Source organism: Schistocerca nitens, chromosome 2, assembly GCF_023898315.1.
Source record: "Schistocerca nitens isolate TAMUIC-IGC-003100 chromosome 2, iqSchNite1.1, whole genome shotgun sequence".
In the NCBI taxonomy this organism is placed as follows: domain Eukaryota; kingdom Metazoa; phylum Arthropoda; class Insecta; order Orthoptera; family Acrididae; genus Schistocerca; species Schistocerca nitens.
This window is the reverse complement of record NC_064615.1, coordinates 270,765,436-270,783,353: the sequence shown is the minus strand read 5'-3', so window position 1 is coordinate 270,783,353 and position 17,918 is coordinate 270,765,436. Positions and strand designations below refer to the sequence as shown.

At 44.8% G+C, this 17,918-nt stretch overlaps 1 protein-coding gene across 1 annotated transcript in view; it reads right to left on the bottom strand.

Annotated features, from left to right (window-relative positions):
• The window catches only part of LOC126234979 (frizzled-4), a 460,147-nt gene that overhangs the window by 34,361 nt on the left and 407,868 nt on the right, over nt 1-17,918 (bottom strand). Inside the window, exon 4 of the mRNA XM_049943718.1 lies at nt 5,872-6,038. Coding sequence (XP_049799675.1) covers nt 5,872-6,038 — 167 coding nt within the window. The remainder of the gene's footprint in view (nt 1-5,871; nt 6,039-17,918) is intronic.

Genomic DNA, 17,918 nt, shown 5'->3' with positions numbered 1-17,918 from the left:
CACAGTGGAATGGATGAAGACTTGCATGCTAGCGTCCAAGCTGCCTTTCTCCTGGTACAACAGGCACCAGGGACCTCTGGGAGAGTGCGGTGAAACTTCATGTGCCGTTGTCATGCTGGCGGACGTCACTCTGAACAATTATTATGAGCTATGTTGTTGTTGTTATGTGGTGTATGCTGTGCATGTCCATAACACAAAAAATATGCTTTTCCGACAATTGATCTCCTATCCCAATACAATTGGTTGTCAACCCAATATTATCTGTTTCAGTTTGACCCAAAAGCTTTGGGTGTACGGGCGCTGAACGTCAGGGTTATCAGCGCACAGTCCCTTTATGGACTGAATGTGCAAGGTCAAAAACTGGCACCCGCAGATTGAAATATCTTTGGGTAATAGCCTATATTTACGAAATATTTATTAGACTGTATTGTATGTTACATACCTGTACTTCTGACAACACCTTCTTTGTGCTCACAATTTTGGGATTTATTTGGTGCCAGGCGCACTTCATACATTTACTCGTGCGCATATTTGTGAGTGAGTTTAACATACATAACCAGTTCTCATTTTCTGAACACACAAAATAGACATGTTAGCATCTGAAACTGTGTGCCAGAATGGAACAGGGTCAGGAAGATTGGAATCGGCGAACATTTCGCTGCTAAGTGAGAATTCAGTCTGGAGGGATGACATTTACAGGAAGACGGGAGCAAATACACTGAACATTTTGCCCCACAGACCTGCTACCATGATGGCTCGGATGACATGTTGTGTGCTTACCCTCACGGCGGCGTTCGATGCTGTTCAGCAACTCACAGCGCCATACGCCAAGGAATGCTGACATGGTTGCTGTGTGAAATATGCTTGTTATGACCCACTATACCAGCCCTCTCATTTTCTGCATTCACTTCAAATAGATCCTGTATTAATCTTTTCAATGGTTTATATACCAGAAAGTTGTTACTTCCACACTTCCTATTTTTATAGCTCCTGTTAATTTTGTTGTTTCCAATGGTGAAAAATACGTTATGAGGCATCGTTTCTGAACCATTTACGAAAAATTAAGTACTATAAATGGAATCAACTTACAGAGGCGTCCAAAACCTGATGACTACATTGTTAATTACACCGTCTATTGGGTTGTGCTACCTACACTACGTATGAAGAGATGTGAGGGCGCCGATTCTATTCTGTTTTACGGTATTGTGTACAGTTGGTTGTAGGAACAATGTTTGCCAATAACAGAGCCTGATGACGGTGCGGCGGACCACCGAAACAGGTCCTATTTGCTTAAATAGATACAGACACACGGCTGATGGCGTTATCACTACTTCCCACAATAGGGCAGTCCATGTTATTTCACGCACAGTACTAGTCAACGCTTTCCGCCGAAGCTGCAACGTTGTACTGTTTCTTGTCGCATTTGAACAGAGATACAAACACGTCATAACTTCTCACACACTGAAGAGCCAAAGAAACTGGTACATCTGCCTAATATCGTGTAGGGCTCCCGCCAGCACGCACAAGTGCCACAACACGACGTGGCATGGACTCGACTAATGTCTGAAGTAGTGCTGGAGGGAAGTCACATCATGAATCCTGCAGAACTGTCCATAAATCCGTAAGAGTACGAGGGAGTGGAGATCTCTTCTGAACAGCACGTTGCAAAGCATCCCAGATAAGCTCAATAATGTTCATGTCTGGGAAGTTTGCTGGCCAGCGGAAGTGTTTAAACGCAGAAGAGTATTCCTGGAGCCAAACTGTAGCATTTCTGGACGTGTGGGGTGTCGCATTGCCCTGTTGGAATTGCCCAAGTTCGTAAAAATGCACAATGGACATGAATGGATGCAGGTGATCAGACAGGATGCTTACGTACGAGTCACCTGTCAGGATCGTATCTGGACGTATCAGGACTCCGATATCATCAAACTGCATACACCCCCACATCATTACAAAGCCAACTTGGACAGTTCCCTGTAAACATACAGGGTTTATGGATTCATGAGTTTTTCTCCATACCCTTACAAGTCCATCCACAACCAGGCAACATGTTTCCAGTCACCAACAGCCCAATTTCGGTGTTGACGGGTCCAGGCGAGGCGTAAAGCTTTGTGTCGTGCAGTCGCCAAGGTACACGAGTGGGCCTCCGGGTCCGATAGGCCATAGCGATGATGTTTTGTTGAATGGTTCGCACGCTGACACTTGTTGACGGCGCAGCATTGATATCTGTTCCAATCTGCAGAAGGTTGCTCTTCTGTCATGCTGAACGATTCTCTTCAGTCGTCGTTGGCCCCTTCCTTACAGGATCTTTTTCCGGCCGCAGCGATGTCGGAAATTTGATATTTTATCGGATTCCTGATATTCACGGTACACTCGTGAAATGGTCGTACGGGAAAATCCCCACTTCATCGCTACCTCGGAGATGCTGTGTCCCATCACTCGTGCGCCGACTATAACACCACGTAAAAACTCACTTAAATCTTGATAACCTGCTACTGTAGAATCAGTAACCGATCTAACAACTGCGCCAAACAGTAGTTGTCTTACATAGGCGTTGGCGACCGCAGCGCCGTATTCTGCCTGTTTACATATCTCTGTATTTGAATACGCATGCCTGTACCAGTTTCTTTGGCGCTTCAGAGTGTATTGATCAGCTGTGGTCTCACTATGCATCTGAGGTTGAGGATGGATATCGGAAAATTAGACTGCGCTATTGTTGTGGACGTGGGTCGCTCAACAACAACTAAATTGTTGTCATGGGTGGATAGTGTATTATGTATGATAGAAGCAGGCGTAACTTTGCTAGCCGGCCGCTGTGGCCGAGCGGTTCTAGGCGCTTCAGTCCGGAACCGCGTTGCTGCTGCAGTCGCAGGTTCGAATCCCGGGTATGGATGTGTGTGACGTCCTTAGTTTAGTTAGGTTTAAGTAGTTCTAAGTTCTAGGGGACTGATGACCTCAGATGTTATGTGCCATAGCGTTTAGAGCCATTTGAACCATTTTTTTTTTTTTGTAATTTTGCTAGGTACTAGGAACTTTAGTTACGGCAACTAGTAAATAGGAGCAGTACCGGTAACGTGACAACAAGTATTTTTTGAGGAGTGCAGAATGCATCTCACACCCCAGATATGGGCAAAAACGATTCCTTGTTGTATCTAATAGCTAAAGAAATTGTCCTTGGTTACTGTGTCTAACACCGAAAGAAATAGTCCGTGGCTACCATTTCGATTCCTCGAAATAAGATGCCTGCTTACGAAACGTTCCAGAGCAAACTTCCCAAGATAACCGTATTGTGTACGCTTCACTAAGTGGTTAGAGAAAAAGCGTCAGTATGAAGAAGAGCACTTTGAGAAGACGTGACGTCTGTTTTCGGAAGAAACAGAAATCGGATTTATTTTTCAACTCTTTCGGAGTGACCAATCGTATACAGCGGAAAGCTGTTTGCTGCCAATGCGAGCCGGCTTGTCAAACAAAAAGCGGGCCGGCAGAAATAAAATGGTCAAGGAAGGGAAGGGGGAGGTGTCGGGGAGGGGAGACCCGCAGAAAGAGCGCGTTGTCAGCCGAGCGCCGGCAGCATTGTCTAACGGCCGTGCCGATGACCCGGGCGCGTGTTTGGCGACCAATCAGCGCCGCTTAGCGCCTCGGCGGAGCCCCGGCGCGAAAGCAGCAGCCGAATGGACGCAGGCCGTGGGCGCAGCTCGTTGTTGTGACAACCCATCTCGAACGGTGCCAGCACAGGGGGAAGAGTGTGCGGTTTCCTGCCAGGCATTAGGAAGTGTGTGCGGCTCTATACTGCTTGTGTCTCCATAGTTCGGAAAAACTGTTCAGTCTTGAGTCTTATTCCGCCAAACACAAACGCCTTCGAGAACAGTCAACCGTGAGCTAAAAGTTACGCAATATTTTCTGCGGCACCACCGCCCTGTTGAGCACACCATACTGTACAATACTGGCCATTAAAATTGCTACACCACGAAGATGACGTGCTACAGACGCGAAATTAAACCGACAGGAAGAAGATGCAGTGATATGCAAATGATTAGCTTTTCAGAGCATTCGCGGAAGGTTGGCGCCGGTGGCGACACCTACATCGTCCTGACATGAGTAAAATTTCCAACCGATTTCTCATACACAAACAGCAGTTTACCGGCTTTGCCTGTTGAAACGTTGTTGTGATGCCTCGTGTAAGGAGGAGAAATGCGTACCATCACTTTTCCGACTTTCATAAAGGTCGGATTGTAGTCTATCGCGATTGTGGTTTATCAAAAATGGTTCAAATGGCTCTGAGCACTATGGGACTCAACTGCTGAGGTCATAAGTCCCCTAGAACTTAGAACTACTTTAAAAAAATGGCTCTGAGCACTATGGGACTTAACATCTATGGTCATCAGTCCCCTAGAACTTAGAACTACTTAAACCTAACTAACCTAAGGACATCACACAACACCCAGCCATCACGAGGCAGAGAAAATCCCTGACCCCGCCGGGAATCGAACCCGGGAACCCGGGCGTGGGAAGCGAGAACGCTACCGCACGACCACGAGATGCGGGCGAACTACTTAAACCTAACTAACCTAAGGACAACACACACATCCATGCCCGAGGCAGGATTCGAACCTGCGACCGTACCGGTCGCGCGGTTCCAGACTGTAGCGCCAGAACCGCTCGGCCACCAGCGGCCAGCTGCGGTTTCTCGTATCGCGACATTCCTGCTCGCGTTAGTCGAGATCTAATGACTGTTAGAAGAATATGGAGTCGGTGGGTTCAGGAGGGTAATACGGAACGCCGTGCTGGATCCCAACGGCCTCGTATCACTAGCAGTCGAGATGACAGGCATCTTATCCACACGCCTGTAACGGATCGTGCAGCCACGTCTCGATCCCTGAGTCAACAGATAGGAACGTTTGCAAGAGAACCACCAACTGCACGAACAGTTCGACGACGTTTGCAGCAGCATGGACTACCAGCTCGGAGACCACGGCTGCGGTTAGCCTTGACGCTGCATCAGAGACAGGAGCGCCTGCGATGGTGTACTCAACGACGAACCTGGTTGCACGAATGGCAAAACATTTTTTCGGATGACTCCAGGTTCTGTTTACTGCATCATGATGTTCGCATCCGTGTTTGACGACATCGCGGTGAACGCACGTTGGAAGCGTGTATTCGTCATCGCCATACTGGCGTATCACCCGGCGTGATGGTATGGGGTGCCATTGGTTACACGTCTCGGTCACCTCTTGTCGCATTGACGGCACTTTGAACAGTGGACGTTACATTTCAGATGTGCTACGACCCGTGGCTCTACCCTTCATTCGATCCCTTCGAAACCCTACATTTGAGCAGGATAATCCACGACCGCATGTTGCAGGTCCTGTACGGGCCTTTGTGGGTACAGAAAATGTTCGACTGCTGCCCTGGCCAGCACAGCCTACAGATCTCTCACCAACTGAAAACGTCAGGTCAATGGTGGTCGAGCAACTGGCTCGTGACAATACGCCAGTCACTACTCTTGATGAACTGTGGTATCGTGTTGAAGCTGCATGGGCAGCTGTGCCTGTACACGCTATCCAAGCTCTGTTTGACTCAATTCCCAGGCGTATCAAGGCCGTTATTACGGCCATAGGTGGTTGTTCTGGGTACTGATTTCTCAGGATCTATGCACCCAAACTGCGTGAAAATGTAATCACATGTCAGTTCTAGTATAATATATTTGTGCAATGAATACCCGTTTATCATCTGCATTTTTTCTTGGTGTAGCTATTTTAATGGCCAGTAGTGTATTTATTTGACTTTTTGTAACAATGTGCCTGTATGTGTGCACGGCCACGGCCTCGTCACGCCAGTTCGCGACAGACTGGCAGAAGAGAGTGAGCCTACCTGTCAGCTCGTCCGCGTCGACGTGCCTGAGGACGAGCACGGCGACGGTGCAGACGGCGGGCAGCCCCCAGCCCGCCAGGTGGAACAGCGACGACTGCTGCTGCACGCGCTCCGCCGACCAGCCGCCGCCCGCCGACAGGAACCACGACAGGCACAGCACCACCCACCTGCCGGCACACCGCTGCCATCAGCACCCACTACTGTACACACAGCCACGAGCCCAGCAACAAGGGGCTGCGGACGTGCCGGCAAACAGCCACGAGTTCAACTTGCAGAAATCAGCACAACACACACACACACACCTGAAAACTCAACTCCACTTACCCACTACAACAAGAAAATTTATGCCACCACACACTTGCCTCAACACAGTAACAGTGACGTGCCAACACAGAAATGCAAATCAGCAATACACAGGCCTCTTAAATTCAGTATTCATCCCCACGGACTTAGTAGCCCGTACTCTGCTGCAATTCATTGCCAACCACGAGGTTCCAATTCGACGTAAACAACTCTCGTGTTCGAACTGAAGGCTCAGTTTCATCACGGAGTACATCTGCTCATGCTCGCAAATTTATTTGCAAAATTATTGAGTTGTACGGAATTTCAGAAGTGGGCTTTGTTCTCTGAAATTGACCACTAAAGCCAGTCACGCTCTGTCCCAGTGAGCTTACATGTGGAGTAGCGAAGCCTTCCACTAAATCCTATCTTTCGTTGTGTGAGTGATCAGTGTGAACGAGGTATGTGTGATCTTGATAAATAGTAGCCAGTATTTTGGCAGACTTGCCCCACACGTGTCGGTCCAGATGAAAATGGTTCAAATGGCTCTGAGCACTATGGGACTTAACATCTGAGGTCATCAGTCTCCTAGAACTTAGAACTAATTAAACCTAACCAACCTAAGGACATCACACACATCCATGCCCGAGGCAGGATTCGAACCTGCGACCGTAGCAGTTGCACAGTTGTTGCGTTGCATAATGTACCGAGTGTCACGCGCCAGCATTCCAAGTAACTATGTTTTAACTCGATATCTTTGTGTGTGTTACTTTTAATGATGAAATAAATGTTAATTGTTGCTAAATTCGTTCGTATTACATGTCACAGCCCCATTCCGCTTCCCAGTCAGGATCCTTAAAACCAGTCTGTTTGCACCTCCCCTTAATAATGTTTCAACGAAATTTATCATGATTATTGTACATCCAATATATGGATCGATATCTTATTAAATCATCAAATGATCTGTGAGGTGGCTCCTTTTCTGCAGTTTAATTCATTAAGATTTAAATAAATTTGTCCCACTAATCAGAAATTTTGTGTTTGATACTTGTTCCAGACATGCGAACGTAGACTGTACCTGTACAGTCTACGTCTGAAGTTCTGGTCTTACGTTAAATCAGTAAGTGGCTCGAAACAGCATATCCAGACACTCCGGGATGATGATGGCATTGAAACAGAGGATGACACGCGTAAAGCTGAAATACTAAACACCTTTTTCCAAAGCTGTTTCACAGAGGAAGACCGCACTGCAGTTCCTTCTCTAAATCCTCGCACAAACGAAAAAATGGCTGACATCGAAATAAGTGTCCAAGGAATACAAAAGCAACTAGAATCACTCAACAGAAGAAAGTCCACTGGACCTGACGGGATACCAATTCGACTCTACACAGAGTACGCGAAAGAACTTGCCCCCCTTCTAACATCCGTGTACCGCAAGTCTCTAGAGGAACGGAGGGTTCCAAATGATTGGAAAAGAGCACAGGTAGTCCCAGTCTTCAAGAAGGGTCGTCGAGCAGATGCGCAAAACTATAGACCTATATCTCTGACGTCGATCTGTTGTAGAATTTTAGAACATGTTTTTTGCTCGAGTATCATGTTGTTTTTGGAAACCCAGAATCTACTCTGTAGGAATCAACATGGATTCCGTAAACAGCGATCGTGTGAGACCCAACTCGCTTTATTTGTTCAAGAGACCCAGAAAATATTAGATACCGGCTCCCAGGTAGATGCTATTTTTCTTGACTTCCGGAAGGCGTTCGATACAGTTCCGCACTGTCGCCTGATAAACAAAGTAAGAGCCTACGGAATATCAGACCAGCTGTGTGGCTGGATTGAAGAGTTTTTAGCAAACAGAACACAGCATGTTGTTATCAATTTGAGAGACGTCTACAGACGTTAAAGTAACCTCTGGCGTACCACAGGGGAGTGTTATGGGACCATTGCTTTTCACAATATATATAAATGACCTAGTAGATAGTGTCGGAAGTTCCATGCGGCTTTTCGCGGATGATGCTGTAGTATACAGAGAAGTTACAGCGTTAGAAAATTGTAGCGAAATGCAGGAAGATCTGCAGCGGATAGGCACTTGGTGCAGGGAGTGGCAACTGACCCTTAACATAGACAAATGTAATGTATTGCGAATACATAGAAAGAAGGATCCTTTATTGTATGATTATATGATAGCGGAACAAACACTGGTAGCAGTTACTTCTGTAAAATATCTGGGAGTATGCGTGCGGAACGATTTGAAGTGGAATGATCATATAAAATTAATTGTTGGTAAGGCGGGTACCAGGTTGAGATTCATTGGGAGAGTGCTTAGAAAATGTAGTCCATCAACAAAGGAGGTGGCTTACAAAACACTCGTTCGACCTATACTTGAGTATTGCTCATCAGTGTGGGATCCTTACCAGATCGGGTTGACGGAGGAGATAGAGAAGATCCAAAGAAGAGCGGCGCGTTTCGTCACAGGGTTATTTGGTAACCGTGATAGCGTTACGGAGATGTTTAATACACTCAAGTGGCAGACTCTGCAAGAGAGGCGCTCTGCATCGCGGTGTAGCTTGCTCGCCAGATTTCGAGAGGGTGCGTTTCTGGATGAGGTATCGAATATATTGCTTCCCCCTACTTATACCTCCCGAGTAGATCACGAATGTAAAATTAGAGAGATTCGAGCGCGCACGGAGGCTTTCAGACAGTCGTTCTTCCCGCGAACCATACGCGACTGTAACAGGAAAGGGAGGTAATGACAGTGGCACGTAAAGTGCCCTCCGCCACACACCGTTGGGTGGCTTGCGGAGTATAAATGTAGATGTAGATGTAGATGTACAGTCATTCTTGGGATTTAGAGAATCAGTAAAGAGATACTTTACGAAGCTGATCCCACCAATACCTTCCTCTAGTAAAAGACGACAGGTTAGCATTCAATAGTGTTTTGGCGCATCAGTGTGTGTTAGAAATGAACATCGTCAGTGTCCAGGCAAATGAAAAATGAACAAAAAATTGGCATTTATGCCGGAGGGGAGGTATTTGAAGGCAAGGATATGCGGCGTCCTTCCCCACTGCGGCTCGTCGCTCAGTACCGACTTTGGGTGGACGCAGCAGAAGTGGCCCGTTTGCTGTCGCCAGAAACGCCTGCCCACAGCTGGCGCCTGCTTGGCGCCATTCCTACCTGCTGGCAGCTTTCTCCCACGATCGGTAGCTTGGCAGCTTAAAGACTTCGATTGAGAACCACTGTTGCGCACACTTTCGCTTCAAATGGTAATAGCATATAAAGTTTCGGTGACAAATACGTCCAACACGAGGTGCTTCTGAACTGAAAACGCTTATGAGATAACGAGTTAATAGGTCGGCAGAAGTGCTGTTCCTGTGCTACACGCGTTGTACTCGCTACTAACAAGCACCATGACAGGACGCCATCAGACAGCAGGTGTCAGAGTATAGAGTATGTGCTTATTTCAGAGTAGACTTTGTCTGTTGCAAACTGCATGGTCACACGTCCGACTGCCTGAGAAGCGTAAAATAGCGGGAAGTGAGGCATTTTAGAAAGTAGAAGAACTAATAGAACTCGTTACACTCGACGGCGCACGCTCAACAAAAACAGAATCGAGTAAAATAGGAGCTCTATCACTTTAAGAAGTACGTAAAAGATTAATCACATATGATCAGCAACTCTCTGACGATGGCGTTTTCTACAGGACAGCACCTGCTACTGGACGTACTTGTCGCTTAGGAGGGATCCTCGATCCTAATTTACAGAAAATATGTTTATTTTCAAACTGTCGATCGCTGTTCTGTTATCTCATAATGAACGGTTTCTGGCAGAATGGGAGATCTTTAAATCTGTTAAAAGCATAAAAATGAACACAACTGGATCCTAATCCAGTGTTAATAATATTAAAGAGCTAAAAAACCTGTAGTTACAACTCAAACGTTCTCTTTCTCGTAGTTACAAATTAACCAGTCTTAACGGAAACACTACCACTTTCACCATCGTTAGACCAGGATTTGGAATAAATTTCCAGTTGCTGATATGACTGTCAGTTCTCTTTAAAACTGCATAATTACAAGATTATGCTGTCAACAAAGAGAAAGAACCTGATAGTATCCGGATACAACATTATTGATGAACATCTCTTGTGTATCGTATTACGTATGTATTTACGGATGGTGAAAGAATTAGATGCAACATTACATCGTACTAAATACAAAGAGGTATGTCGTAGTCGTTGAGTAATCCTGGCATGTATCCAATAAAATATTGTTACAAAGCAACCAGCTTATACAAACACATCTATTTGTTGTTGCCTAAAAGGTAGTCACCCGGCATTCGCCTCCGAAATATTATCTCGGATCCACCCACTTTTTAAAATGTCGATAGGTAAACGTTCTATTTACCCTCTATACTTAATGAATCAATTTTTGAACTAAAATTATTCCACACATCTCTGACTAACTGATGGTCATAACAAAATATTCTCGGGGAAGTTCTTTCACCACAAGACGACAGCACATAACCCAATGCCTTGCGCTTTGGGATGCCGTTCTTCCCACGCACACAATTCGCGAATGGAACTGGAACGAGGATATCAGAAATACCTTCCGCCACAACGCGATGTGTCTTATGGGGAATAGATGCAGATGTACATGCAGAAACCAGCACCATTCAGTTTAGAATGAATTAGTGTGTTCTTACTATTCCTTACCTTCCTCAGTAATATAAACGAATTGTGGCCATTGTCATTTACTATGTTGTGCTTTATGATCTGTTGTAAGCCATTTCGTACTTTTTATATCCTTATATGCTGGCACTATGGTGCATATTTCAAACGACAGTTTGAAAAATAAGGCGGGCATGAGAGGAAGATGAAGCTAACTGAAGATATTGTGCTGGCGTGAGCCGTCGTGCGATCGGCTCCCCAATGCTGCTTTCGCATGACTTGGTTTGCTTCTAGAGCATAATAGGTGCCCGGACGTGCGAAGAATTATAGACTGGTAGATGCATTTAAGGGACAGTGCGTGTTCGGTGTGAGAAATACTAACTACCACAATAAATCTTGTCATTTGGAGGATCTATGATGTGACTTCGAGAACCCGTGTGTAGTTCGCAGAGATCATTTGCAGCCTGTAATGGTCGCGGGAGCGCGCTGCGGTCGCACTCGTATGATAACGTCGTGCCATACGTACGACGTGAATAAGCAGGATAAATCCCAAGCAGCATGGGTCTGTCTTGCAGCATTCTTCACTGGATGCCTGAGTGACCGTCTGTTTTTAGGTTTTCCGTGGTATCCTAAATAACTAGGATGGTTCCTTGTTTCTCATTATCTGCATCTACATCTACATGGTTACTCTGCAATTCACACTTAAGTGCCTGGCAGAGGGTTCATCGAACCATTTTCATACTACTTCTCTACCCTTCCACTCTCGAATGGCGCGTGGAAAAAAGGACCACCTAAATCTTTCCGTTCGAACTCTGATATCTTTTATTTTATTGTGATGATCATTTCTCCCTACGCAGGTGGGTGTCAACAAAATATTTTGGCATACGGAAGAGAAAGTTGGTGATTAAAATTTCGTAAATAGATCTCGCTGCAAAGAAAACCGCCTTTGTTTCAGTGACTGCCACCCCAACTCGCGAATCATATCAGTGGCACTCTCACCCCTATTGTGCGATAACACGAAACGGGCTGCCCTTCTTTGCACCTTTTCGATGTCCTCCGTCAACCCTACCTGGTAAGGATCCCACACCACGCAGCAATATTCCAGCAAAGGACGGACAAGTGTAATGTAGGCTGTCTCTTTACTGGGTTTGTCGCATCTTCTAAGTGTTCTGCCAGCAAAGCGCAGTCTTTGTTTCGCCTTCCCCACAATATTATCTATGTGTTATTTCCAATTTAAGTTCTTCGTAATTGTAATTCCTAGGTATTTAGTCGAATTGACAGCTCTTAGATTTGTGCAATTTATCGTATACCCAAAATTTATCGGATTTCTTTTAGTATCCATGTGGATGACCTCGCACTTTTCTTTGGTTAGTGTCAATTGCCACTTTTCGCACCATACAGAAATTCTCTCTAAATCATTTTGTAATTGGAATTGATCGTCAGATGATTTTACTAGACGGTAAATTACAGCGTCATCTGCAAACAATCTAAGGGGGCTGCTCAGATTATCACCTAGATCATTTACGTAAATCAGGAACAGCGGAGGGCCTATGACACTACCTTGCGGAACGCCAGATATCACTTTTGTTCTACTCGATGATTTACCGTCTATCACTTCGAACTGTGACCTCCCTGAGAGGAAATCACGAATCCAGCCACACAATTTGATTAATAGTCGCTTGTGAGGAACGGTATCAAAATTCTGGAAATCTAGGAATATGGAATCGATCTGAGCTTTCTTGTCGACAGCACTCATTACTTCATGGAAATAAAGAGCTAGCTGTGTAGCACAAGAACGATATTTGCTGAATCCATGTTGGTTATGTATCACTAAGTCATTTTCTTGAAGGTGATTCATAATGTGCGAGTACAGTATATGCTCCAAAATCCTGCTGCAAATTGAGGTCAGTGATACGGGTCTGTAATTCGATGGGTTACTCCTATTTCCTTTCTTGAATATTGGTATGACCTATGTTACTTTACAGTCTTTAGGAACAAACCTTTCGTCAAGTGAGTGGTTATATCCCAAATCAAACATGTGTCCCATGTTTATTAAACTGGTAGTCTTCCTGCTTTCCTCGGTATTTCCGTCGCTTCCTTAGGTCACTTCAGTACAGTGCTTGCATGGCTCCCTCAGGGAGACTGCAGCAGCTTGTACCTCCACCTCTGTCGAGCGGTGCTCGTGTTCCCTGTCTCTGGTGGCGCGGACGTAGACGGGACGTGAAGCTGCAGACCCGGCTGCGAACGCGAGTCGTGGGACGGAGCGGAAGAGGGCATCAGTCGGCGCCGAAATTAATCTCCCACCGGACGGAAAGCAAAACAGTTTTTCCCCCCTCTGGTCCGCCACGGGCGACAAAAAAACGGGTCGCGTTTGGCGCCAGGCCGGGGCAGACAGAGACGGGAATGTGTGGCGTGCCTCGGCGGCGCCACGGGCTCTCGGGAAAGCGCAGGCTGCGTGGGAATCGGCGCTCCGGCAGGGCGTGTCGCGCCACCTGCTGTTGCCGTGGCGACCGCGAAAACACGGCCAGCGTGAGACGAACGAAAGGGAGATTATTCTTTCAGATCTCGTCATTGCACGCATTCCGTGATCGTCTCAGTTCTTCTAGCCACAGAGAAGCAACCTCCAGTGCCCTTGAATCATAGTGTTAAGTACCGGGTGTTTATGATCAAACTGGCGGTATTCTGAGTCCTGCAGTGCGGGCTGTATTCATCGTAGGATGCTCAAACATCGTAGGTATGCTCGCGCAGTATCCTGAAAAATCGTAGTTCCACTTTCTGCCACCAGGTGAAAATTGGCGCTGTAAGCAGTTAGAATGTGGTGTGAGTGTAAAGGGGAGGAACGATCACACACGTGATAACGGTGGTTCTGACACGATTATTAGGACATGGTCACAAGTTACTACAGGCGTTCAGTATGGCCTCCCGACTCATCAACGTTCTTCATCCGTAAAACAGCATATACGACAGTTGCTCATAGCACATCCTGTATACTATCCTTCAGATCAGGAGGAGTCTGGATACATCACTGATAGACACGATCTGTCAGATATCATCACAACAAGAAGTCACATGGAGTAGGTCGGTAGTCTGGAAGACCACACTTTTGAAACTGCCTAGAGACAATGCGGTTGTTATCGAAGGTTTCTCGATGAAAATCTTTCCCCTGACAAGGGGCATGTTGTGTCACCCCATCTTGCGTGAAAATAGTGATGAGGACACAATTGCGTTTTTTTCAAAGCTGTATCAAGTGTTGCACAAGGAAGCCCTTATAGTGTGTAGGAGTCACTACGCCCCTAACAGACCCGCGAGGTGTCCTCTCCTCGAAGAAAAACGGACCAAGGATGAAGGAGTTTGTGAAATCACATCATACAGTCACATAAGCAGTATTTGAGGAGGGAGTGAAGTAGAGTCGTAACCTATACTCCATGGCGTTCGCTTGTAAGTAGGCTGTTTAGGTTTTTATGTTGGTAACGCCACGTAGCGCTCTCTATGAAAATCACTGACTGTGCTGTGTGCATTCTATGGCTGGTTGGCATTGTTGGAATATTCGCTTGTGTAGTGTTGGGCAGTTGGATGTGAACAGCGTGTAGTGTTGCGCAGTTGGAGTTGAGCCGCCAGCAGTGGTAGATGTGGGAGAGAGATGGCAGAGTTTTGAGAGCGGACGATCTGGACATGTGTCCGTCATAAAAAGGAAATTTGTAAGACTAGATGTCATGAACTGGTATATATATGATGACTTTTGAACACTATTAAGGTAAATACATTGTTTGTTCTCCATCAAAATTTTTCATTTGCTAACTATGCCAATCAGTAGTTAGAATCTTTTATTCAGCTGGCACTATTGGCGCACGCTGTATTGCAGTAGTTTGAGTAACGAACATTTTTGTGAGGTAAGTGATTTATGAATGGTATAGGTTATTGTTAGTCAGGGCCATTCTTTTGTAGGGAAAAAGAGAGAGAGAGAGAGAGAGAGAGAGAGAGAGAGAGAGAATGTGTGTCAGTTTAGTGTTGATCAGAAGAATAAATAAAGAGAGAAATGTCTGAGTGCGTTCAGTTTTGCTCAGCTGTTTGAAAATCAACGTAGAGGATTTCCAGCACTGTCTTTTAAAAATTTTTCTAAGGGGACGTTACACACTCTTCACGTTGAACAAGCGTTAAACGGAGCTAAACAAATTTTTGGAAAACAACTAAATTTAAGACAGACGAACAAAATGAGGTTTGACACAGTAATTGTATCAGCGAAGCCAGAGACCACGGAACATCAGTTGCACGCAATCGCTTGAAGACACGCTATAAGATGAACATCAACAAAAGTTACACAGGGATAACGAAGTGTAGTCGCCCGCATCTCGTGGTCGTGAGGTAGCGTTCTCGCTTCCCACGCCCGGGTTCCCGGGTTCGATTCCCGGCGGGGTCAGGGATTTTCTCTGCCTCGTGACGGCTGGGTGTTGTGTGCTGTCCTTAGGTTAGTTAGGTTTAAGTAGTTCTAAGTTCTAGGGGACTTATGACCACAGCAGTTGAGTCCCATAGTGCTCAGAGCCATTTGAACCATTTTTTGAAGTGTAGTCGAATGAAACCACACGACGCTAAGGGAATTAAATTAGAAAATGAGCAGAGATTTGGTGACTGGCAAGGAAGTAGAAATGATACAAAATGCAGACTGGCAGTAGCATAAAAATCATTTCTAAAAGAGGTAAATACTTTAACAAGTAATACAAATTTAAATGATAGTTAATTTTTCTCCGAATATACTTGTGTGGCATGTAGTCTTATTTGAATGTGAAATGTGAACGATACGTAATACAGAAAATAAGAGAATAGAAGCTTATGAAATGGCGGGATTTGCTCAGTGCATCGAGTATAGGGGCGCAGTGGTAAGGCACTTGACTTACATTCTGGAATTTGAAGTTTTAATTCGGCGTCCGGGCATCCGTGGTTTTACTGTAATCGCTAAAGGCAAATTCCGGGATGGTTCCTCTGAAATGAGCGTAGCAGATTTCCTTCTCCAGCCTTCCTTAATCGGAGCTTGTACTCCGCTACTAAAGACCTCGTCGTTGACGGGACCTTAAACCCTAACCTTCATTTCTCCCTTGTAGACGAGCAACTTTTCAAAACCCATAACATCCACGCGTGGACAAAAGTGAGTCTGATATGAAATCGTGTATTTTCTGACCAGCACTACATACTCCTACCATCAGATATCGCTAAAACCCGTTTTAAAACATTGAAGAAGAACTCTGAAGAGTAAAAAATGCAACAATTACAATTTTGTCCTCAAGTATGAATGCATCAAACTGCATAAAGTTCATAAATTTATTTTCTTTTCTTTCAAATGGCTCTGAGCACTATGGGACTTAACTTCTGACGTCATCAGTCCCCTAGAACTTAGAACTACTTAAACCTAACTAACCTAAGGACATCACACACATCCATTCCCGAGGCAGGATTCGAACCTGCGACCGTAGCGGTCGCGCGGTTCCAGACTGTAGCGCCTAGAACCGCTCGGCCACTCCGGCCGGCTTCTTTTCTTTCATTAGGCAATGTTAACTACAATGCAATGTACTGGTGTGAAAGCTTTCGACTTACCAACTGTGTCCAGCTGGTATTCGTTTTCACCATTACAGCACTGTTCTGTACCTTTTTCTCATTCTGACTGTCAGAAATACGGAAGTCAGATGTAAAAACTTTTTACTGTTAAGATGGACTGTATAATAGAGTGTGGATGCATATTTTCGATTAATTTTCGACCTTTCTAGTCAGTAGAAAATATCCAGTGCATGTGACCGAGGCACCTCACTCCTTTCCATTTCGAGGACACTCCTTTTTTATCTGCCGATCGAGTTTTTGGCTAAGTAGGGAAAAAAACGTAAAATTTCAGAAATACTGAATCGAAATACATACCAGTAAGTTTATTCAGAAGTGGGATTTTGAGGAAATATTGTGAAATATTTAATGACAAGGACCTAAGAGAAAAAGTTTGAAGCCTGTAAAAATAGGATCGGGTGATCTGAAAATGATTTATCTGAAGAAATGCATGGTAGTCGGAAGGGTAATTGATGAGAAAATCAAAACTCATCTCAAACACTTTTCTGATGATCCTTCAAAGTGCTTTTTGCCATTAGGCAACGTGCATACAGGCATAGCAAAGTAGAAAATAGAGCGAAAGTGTAATCTTCTGACAGGATTAAACAAGAAAAGACAGATGATGTACAAAAACCGCTACGTCTCAGATTTGGAAAAAAAATGGAGAGTAAATTAAATATCTAAATTTTCACCATTATTATCAGCCTTCCATGTAACGAACTTATTGCCCAAGTTACTGTTCGGATTGTATTGAAAAGGAGCCTGTTTTGGAAAAATAATATGAGATCTATCATTGGAAATGAAACATTCTTACGATTTTGTTTCTGCTATTGAAGTTTAATTAGTGCTTTAGTGAATATTAAATAGAGAATTTAAAAAAATAAAATGCATTTAACAGTTCTATGTTATTGAGAACTAGTTATAATGCATTATCTCCAAAATAGCTTACTTCAAAATGCATATTGTCCAACAAAACACAACAAACCGTTTTAGTCCAACACAAATGTCCTTATATTTTAAAAGCAAAATGAAAACCTTTTATCAACAGCCTCACCTGAGTACTTTGTGTTATTGTTGTCTTCAGTCCAAATATTGTTTAATGCAGCACTCCATGCTACTCTATCCTGCTCAAGCCTTTTCGTCTGCGAATAACTACTGCAAACGCACAACCATCTGACTCTGCTTATAGTTTTCATCCCTTGGTCTCTTTCTCTCTACGATTTTTACCCCACACGTTCCTCCAGTACTAAATTGGTGATCCTTTCACGTCTCAGAATGTGTCCCATCAACCGATCCCATCTTCTAGTCAAGTTCTGCCACAAACTTTTCTCTCCAATTCTATTCAGTACGTCCTCATTAGTTACATGATCCACCCATCTAATTTTCGTTCTTCTGTAGCGCCACTTTTAAAAAGCCACTGTTGTTTTCCTGCCTAATCTGTTTATTGTCCATGTTTCGCTTCGATACATGGCTACACTCCATACAAATACTTTCAGAGAAGAATTTCTAACACTTGAGTCTGTA